Source organism: Eretmochelys imbricata, chromosome 10 (assembly GCF_965152235.1).
Source record: "Eretmochelys imbricata isolate rEreImb1 chromosome 10, rEreImb1.hap1, whole genome shotgun sequence".
Lineage (NCBI taxonomy): Eukaryota > Metazoa > Chordata > Testudines > Cheloniidae > Eretmochelys > Eretmochelys imbricata.
The window spans coordinates 16,173,683-16,181,623 of NC_135581.1; the positions used below are offsets into that span (position 1 = coordinate 16,173,683).

At 44.6% G+C, this 7,941-nt stretch overlaps 1 protein-coding gene across 1 annotated transcript; it reads left to right on the plus strand.

The window, feature by feature from the left end:
• The first annotated feature begins 39 nt into the window (after positions 1-39).
• LOC144271609 (uncharacterized) lies at positions 40-7,426 on the plus strand. The gene is made up of 3 exons (XM_077829055.1): positions 40-90; positions 5,759-6,359; positions 6,946-7,426. Exons 2-3 carry the CDS (start codon positions 5,780-5,782, stop codon positions 7,161-7,163), a joined length of 798 nt encoding a protein of 265 aa, XP_077685181.1. The 5' UTR covers positions 40-90; positions 5,759-5,779; the 3' UTR covers positions 7,164-7,426.
• The last annotated feature ends 515 nt before the right edge of the window (positions 7,427-7,941 follow it).

Genomic DNA, 7,941 nt, shown 5'->3' on the forward strand with positions numbered 1-7,941 from the left:
CCTCGGCGCGCTGTTAGTGGGGCCCCTCCAGACGCGTCACTCAAGCCCAGCAGTAGCTCTGGCCGAGCGGTAAGGAGCCGGGTGCACGAGGTAACCCGCTCCCCCAGTACAGCCCTCACACACCTGTGTCCTCTGCCTGCCGCCCCCCACCCCCTCAGCCAGCAGCTTAATCTGCACTCCGGGCATGACTAGCTCTGCCAAACACTAGCTCGGGGCTGTGCTTGAGCGCCCCGGGGTGCAGGTAAAGGGGGGGGGGAAGAGCTTTGCAGAAGACTGTCCCCATCCCCAGGGGTGCTGGACAAGACATGCTGGTCTTGGGCCCGGGACTGTGCCTTTCTTTCCCTGTGTTTCAGAAAGTGCCTGCCCCCATTGGGGCACTCCGGCGCTCATCTGTCTCGCTCCGTGTATGGGGCACATCACTGGACTAGCTGACTTGCTTGGAGTAGCTTTCCTTTGACTTGGGGCTGACTAGCTTCATGCTGATTTTTAGGGTCCGGAGTCGTGCAAGTCAGTTTAATTGCAAATGCAGCATTTGTCATAGTCACTAGCACTCCCTGCAGCGGGGTAAGGGTATTACCCTTGTGTAAGGCTTGATCTGTTAGCCACTTACATTGGGAACTCTGTGGCAGGGAAGACGTTCCAAAGTAGAGAGGTCATAATTAATCTTGGTCCAGTGGTTAGGGTACTAGCTGAGGACGTGGGAGACTGTTCAGTTCTCTGCCCCACCACAGACTTGTGTGTGACCTTGGGCCAGTCATTTGTTCCTCTTTGGGCATGTCTGCATTGTCCTTGCCCCAGAAAAAAACATGTTCTTAACTCAGGTTTCAGAGTAACAGCCGTGTTAGTCTGTATTCGCAAAAAGAAAAGGAGTACTTGTGGCACCTTAGAGACTAACCAGTTTATTTGAGCATGAGCTTTCGTGAGCTACAGCTGAGCTGTAGCTCACGAAAGCTCATGCTCAAATAAACTGGTTAGTCTCTAAGGTGCCACAAGTACTCCTTTTCTTTGTTCTTAACTCAGTTAGCTAACCCACATCAGCTAACTTGGGTTAAAATAGCAACCTCAGGCTCCCCAAAGGTTGAACTCAAGCTGCTAACCTGAGGTAAAAGCCAAGTTGCTGTGTCATCACTGCTATTTTTACCTGAGTTAGCTAACTATCCAGAGTGAGGAACACACCTTCTTTTGCAGTGTAGACATTCCCTATAAGTGTTCCCAAGCTGTAAAATGAAGATAATAGCACTTCCCTACGTCACCTTTTATTGTTGTGACAATAAAAACATTAAAGTTTGTGAAGTACTTTGAGATCTACTGATGAAAAGTGTTTTTAAGATTTAGGTATTACACTTACTTGAAGCAATATTAGGCCTCTCTCCTATAGGCTAGACTCAGCATGACAATAGAGGTGGACAAATAATTCACAGCAGATAACAATGATTTTTGCTTTTGTTTACAAACTGTCCAGGAGCAGACTGACTCTTGCACTTATTAATCACAATTATTTTGCATAATTTTTGTGAATATTTCTGGGGCTGTAGTTCATTCATTAACAGCTTGTGAGTACTCAAAATTTAAGCTGTGGCTGGCAACATGTTATGTTGCCCATCTGCATTTGGATGACTATAGCCCCAGAATTGTGTTTTTTGATGTGAATATTTGCTATTCCAAACCTAAATCTTACTTCCTCAGAATGGTGAAGACTAAGCTTAAACGGAAGGGGGGCAGAGCAGTAGGATCAGAAGTCAAGGAATAAAAGGCTCCTCAAAATGATTTGCCTGGTTTGAGAGGAAAACACATGAGGATAATCTTGCCCTTGTAGAAACTGGTGAATAATCATCTAGGGCAGTGGTTGTCAACCAGGGGTCTGGGGCGCCCCTGGGGACTGGGGGGGGCTGCAAGCAGGTTTCAGAGGGTCCGCCAAGCATGACCGGCGTTAGACTTGCTAGGACCCAGGGCAGAAAGCCAAAGCCCCACCACATAGGACTGCAGCTCAGGGCCCTGAGCCCTGCCACCCAGGGTTGAAGCTGAAACTTGAGCAACTTAACTTCACAGGGCCCCCTGTAGTGTGGAGCACTGGACAGGTGCCTTGCTTGCTACCCCCTAACGCCGGCCCTGGCTTTTGTATGCAGAAAACCAGTTGTGGCACAGCTGGTCCCTGGAGTTTTTATAGCGGGGGAGGGGGAGGGTCAGAAAATAAAAGGGTGAGAACCCCTGATATAGGGTTTCATGAAATCATAACTGGAAGTGGAAAAGACCTTTTAGGGCATCTAACATCATCCCCTGCCAATGCAGGATTGTTCCCTGCACTAATAACTCTTTCGTCTTCAAAGTGCTTTACAATATTGGATACCACAGTCATGGGTGCTTTATACATATGCTTAGATTGAAGTAGGCTTCCTAGTGCTTTGTCCTTATTGTGTCTAGTCTCGCACATTCTTGGCAAAGACCAAGCCAGACATGCTGGGGTGATGTAATTACCAGACAGTTGGACAACATATGTAGGTAGGAATCTCTTTTTAAAAAGCTCTATTTGTACAAATGGGATGGGGGCAGCTTTCCTCACTTTCTAGAAAACCTGTTCAAATGTCCATATTCTGACTTCTAATATGATGTATGGTGTACTTGATAAGTATTTGCATAGTGATGTTTGTTTTCTTCTTAAAGATAAAGTTGGGGTTTGATTCTAGTTTAATGGTGCAAGGAAGAGAAAACTCAAAAACCTTTTATATGCCTTTCAAGTAGACTAGTGATATTGTCACCTGCAACATTTAACATTGCAAACTTTCACCTAGTGTTTTGGAAGAAATGAAATCCTAAACCTGAAGAAAGGTCCTACCTAGGCTCTTATGACATTCATCACCATGTACATGCCCAATATCCAGATCAAAGATACATCTACTCCAAAGTAGTACTTTCACTCTTTCCAGCTCTTGCTGTGAAAAGGCAGTCAGGCAGGGGACAACTGTTCCTTTAGGCAAAGTAATCTAGGGACGCTTTCATATGAGTAAGTTGTCAAAAGTCTACTGAGAAATAGGAAGTAGATTCTCCCAGCTAATTTTTTTTTTAAGTCCTAAACTCATGGAAGCTTTTCAAGTAACATGTTTTGCACTCCAGTACACTCACCCTGAGAAAATAACATAACTTCTTTATTATTGTAGAAAGCTGATATCTGTTACAAAAGGGTTGCCATGCTTGAGAAAAGTCAGAAAATTCTTCAAGCAAAATATTTGTATTTTCAAAAAAAGAAAAGGAGTACTTGTGGCACCTTAGAGACTAACCAATTTATTTGAGCATAAGCTTTCGTGAGCTACAGCTCTCTTCATCGGATGCTCACGAAAGCTTATGCTCAAATAAATTGGTTAGTTTCTAAGGTGCCACAAGTACTCCTTTTCTTTTTGCAAATACAGACTAACACGGCTGTTACTCTGAAACCTGTCATATTTGTATTTTGTCACTTGAAAAATAGTGAAACGATTCTAACTGCAACTTTTTGCCTTTTCCATGTTTATCCTGAATAAATTGTAGTTAAACTCTTTAAAGGGTTTACTTAGTACCTGAGTGTAAGTAGAATGATGATTTCATGTCAAATTATAATTGAGTTTATTATCCTTTATTATAAGAAGCACCCATGTTGTGACAGGAACATTATTACATATTTTCAAAGATGCATTATCAAGACAAATAAGACTGTTGTCATGCTCTAAATTCCAAAACTCTCAAGTCCAGCATTACAGCCCTTGACAAATTCCTTGATATCTTTAGCCCCTCCCTTCCTGTAAAGTGCCTCAGGAAAGATGGGCTTAGAAGTGTTTGGAAAGCTATTGGATTTGGGCAGCCATCCTAAATAGGTGGTCAAGTAACTTTTAGGCACCATCAAATATGTTTGTGTAGATGGCAGCAAGTAGGACCACATTTGAGGGCACAAGTCTGGTGTTGGTTACTCAAATCTAATATTTGAAGAAACATATTGAAATTCCCATGCAAATGGGACTACAGCAATCATGCTAAGTGATAGCAACCATTCCATAGAAAAACAATGTAAGTTAGACCATCGGTGTCTGCAGTGGCACCCTACACCTGTTTTACACTGATGTTAAGAGAATCAGGTCTAGTAAGTACAATTTTCTTTCTTTCTTAGAATGATACTTAGTTGAGCAACCAGATCTTGTTGATCCCTGGAGAAGCTGCTTGATCCAGGATTAATTGTATGGTATCTGGCATTCTAGGCATTGATAATTCTCTGTTCAAATGCCTCTAAAGCTATGAGTAACATAAAAGTACTTAAATGTACAGCTGGAACTGGAGGCACAGCTGGAACAGATAATAAATGTATCAAGGACACAGAACTTACATCCTTCCTCTAACTGTCAAATATTCTCAGTTCATGCAGTATGTATGGAGAGCTTGTGTCTAACCCACTTTTTTTGACATCTGATAAATATTCAAATACACCAAAACCCAAATTAAAGATGACCAGGGGCAGCTTGAACTTGTGCACCAACCCATAACTGAAGCAACATTTAATCTTAACCACATTACAAATAAAAATTGTATTTATCTATCAGAAAATTCTGTGGAGGATTGTACCACCAAAAAAAGTGTCCCATGGCTATTTGTGAAAGCTTATGTTTAGTGCTTCTGTTTTTTCAGGGTTTATTAATTTAATTTTTCAGGATTTATTTTCTACAATTTTTGAGTTGTGTGTAGATGTCCAGAAATTGTTTTTCCCAGGGCTTTCTTTGTATACGCCGTAAAGAGTAATGTATATAATTACTCATTTACAATTTAAACTGCTGTAATGAGTAATCTCTTTGTAACTTTCCCTAGTGCACTTTAACATCATAGTGCTGTTTGAAACAGCAGTGTGTTAAAGTGCACTAGGGAACCTTTAGTGTGCACCAGCAGGGTCTACTCTACACAGACCAGTTAACGCACTTTAGAAATCATATCCTGAAGTCCACATTACTGCTCTGTGTAGACAAGGACTTAGATACACGTAACCATTTCTGGTGGTTTTTCTGGTGTTTACAGGATAAACACAGGAGAGGTTTTCTGGTTTTTTTGGTGTGTGTGTGTGTTTTGTTTCAGGGGTATTAGGGTTTATCAGTTAAAACCAAAAATGAGAAGCCCTGTTTAGTTCTTCTGTTCTCCACCTTTTCCTCTGGCAGTAAAAAAATAAAATTAAAAACCCCAAAGAGACTTCAGAATATAAGTGAGATGCTGTTAAAACAAAGGTTTTAAGGTTAATAAATACCCGCTAAAATCTTGAAGGTAAATGTGGCATGCTGCCATTGCTAGCCAACCAAGAAATGCTCCTGCATTTAGTACATAACTGCACAATCATTCTGATTGTGAGCCCTGCACAACAGGACTGAATCACGAGAAGAAGAAAATCGTCATTAACCGGGATTACAAAAACAGACTGAGCCCTGGTCTACACTAGGACTTTAGGTCGAATTTAGCAGTGTTAAATCGATGTAAACCTGCACCCGTCCACACAATGAAGCCCTTTATTTCGACTTAAAGGGCTCTTAAAATCGATTTCCTTACTCCACCCCTGACAAGAGGATTAGCGCTTAAATCGACGTTGCCGGCTCGAATTTGGGGTACTGTGGACACAATTCGATGGTATTGGCCTCCGGGAGCTATCCCAGAGTGCTCCATTGTGACCGCTGTGGACAGCACTCTCAACTCAGATGCACTGGCCAGGTAGACAGGAAAAGAACCACAAACTTTTGAATCTCATTTCCTGTTTGGCCAGCGTGGCAAGCTGCAGGTAACCATGCAGAGCTCATCAGCACAGGTGACCATGATGGAGTCCCAGAATCGCAAAAGAGCTCCAGCATGGACCGAACGGAAGGTACGGGATCTGATCGCTGTTTGGGGAGAGGAATCCGTGCTATCAGAACTCCGTTCCAGTTTTCGAAATGCCAAAACCTTTGTCAAAATCTCCCAGGGCATGAAGGACAGAGGCCATAACAGGGACCCGAAGCAGTGCTGCATGAAACTGAAGGAGCTGAGGCAAGCCTACCAGAAAACCAGAGAGGCGAACGGCCGCTCCGGGTCAGAGCCCCAAACATGCCGCTTCTATGATGAGCTGCATGCCATTTTAGGGGGTTCAGCCACCACTACCCCAGCCGTGTTGTTTGACTCCTTCAATGGAGATGGAGGCAATACGGAAGCAGGTTTTGGGGACGAAGAAGATGATGATGATGAGGTTGTAGATAGCTCACAGCAAGCAAGTGGAGAAACCGGTTTTCCCGACAGCCAGGAACTGTTTCTCACCCTGGACCTGGAGCCAGTACCCCCCGAACCCACCCAAGGCTGCCTCCTGGACCCAGCAGGCGGAGAAGGGACCTCTGGTGAGTGTACCTTTTAAAATACTATACATGGTTTAAAAGCAAGCATGTGAAAGGATTACTTTGCCCTGGCATTCGCGGTTCTCCTAGATGTAGTCCTAAAGCCTTTGCAAAAGGTTTCTGGGGAGGGCAGCCTTATTGCGTCCTTCATGGTAGGACACTTTACCACTCCAGGCCAGTAACACGTACTCGGGAATCATTGTAGAACAAAGCATTGCAGTGTATGTTTGCTGGCATTCAAACAACATCCGTTCTTTATCTCTCTGTGTTATCCTCAGGAGAGTTAGATATAATTCATGGTCACCTGGTTGAAATAGAGTGCTTTTCTTCAGGGGACACTCAGAGGAGCCCATTCCTGCTGGGCTGTTTGCCTGTGGCTAAACAGAAATGTTCCCCGCTGTTAGCCACAGGGAGGGGGGAAGGTTGAGGGGGTAGTCACGCGGTGGGGGGAGGCAAAATGCGACCTTGTAATGAAAGCACATGTGCTATGTATGTAATGTTAACAGCAAGGTTTACCCTGAAAGAGTGTAGCCACTGTTTTATAAAATGTCTTTTTAAATACCGCTGTCCCTTTTTTTTTCTCCACCAGCTGCATGTGTTTCAATGATCACAGGATCTTCTCCTTCCCAGAGTCTAGTGAAGCTTAGAAAGAAAAAAAAACGCACTCGAGATGAAATGTTCTCCGAGCTCATGCTGTCCTCCCACACTGACAGAGCACAGACGAATGCGTGGAGGCAAATAATGTCAGAGTGCAGGAAAGCACAAAATGACCGGGAGGAGAGGTGGCGGGCTGAAGAGAGTAAGTGATGGGCTGAAGACAGGGCTGAAGCTCAAATGTGGCGGCAGCGTGATGAGAGGAGGCAGGATTCAATGCTGAGGCTGCTGCAGGACCAAACCAGTATGCTCCAGTGTATGGTTGAGCTGCAGCAAAGGCAGCTGGAGCACAGACTGCCACTGCAGCCCCTCTGTAACCAACCGCCCTCCTCCCCAAGTTCCATGGCCTCCACACCCAGACGCCCAAGAACACGGTGGGGGGGGCCAACCAGCCACTCCACCACAGAGGATTGCCCAAAAAAAAGAAGGCTGTCATTCAATAAATTTTAAAGTTGTAAACTTTTAAAGTGCTGTGCTTAAAGTGCTGTGTGGCATCTTCCTTCCCTCCTCCACCACCCCTCCTGGGCTACCTTGGTAGTCATCCCCCTATTTGTGTGATGAATGAATAAAGAATGCATGAATGTGAAGCAACAATGACTTTATTGCCTCTGCAAGCGGTGACTGAAGGGAGGAGGGGCGGGTGGTTAGCTTACAGGGAAGTAGAGTGAACCAAGGGGCGGGGGGTTTCATCAAGGAGAAACAAACAGAACTTTCACACCGGAGCCTGGCCAGTCATGAAACTGGTTTTCAAAGCTTCTCTGGTGCGTACCGCACCCTCCTGTGCTCTTCTAACCGCCCTGGTGTCTGGCTGCGCGTAACCAGCAGCCAGGCGATTTGCCTCAACCTCCCACCCCGCCATAAACGTCTCCCCCTTACTCTCACAGATATTGTGGAGCACACAGCAAGCAGTAATAACAGTGGGAATATTGGT

Coding starts and splice junctions, on each gene's coding strand:
- LOC144271609 (XM_077829055.1), top strand. CDS start 5,780: ATGCAGAGCTCATCAGCACAGGTGACCATGATGGAGTCCCAGAATCGC. Junction 6,360..6,945: donor AGGCGGAGAAGGGACCTCTG/GTGAGTGTACCT, acceptor TTTCTCCACCAG/CTGCATGTGTTTCAATGATC.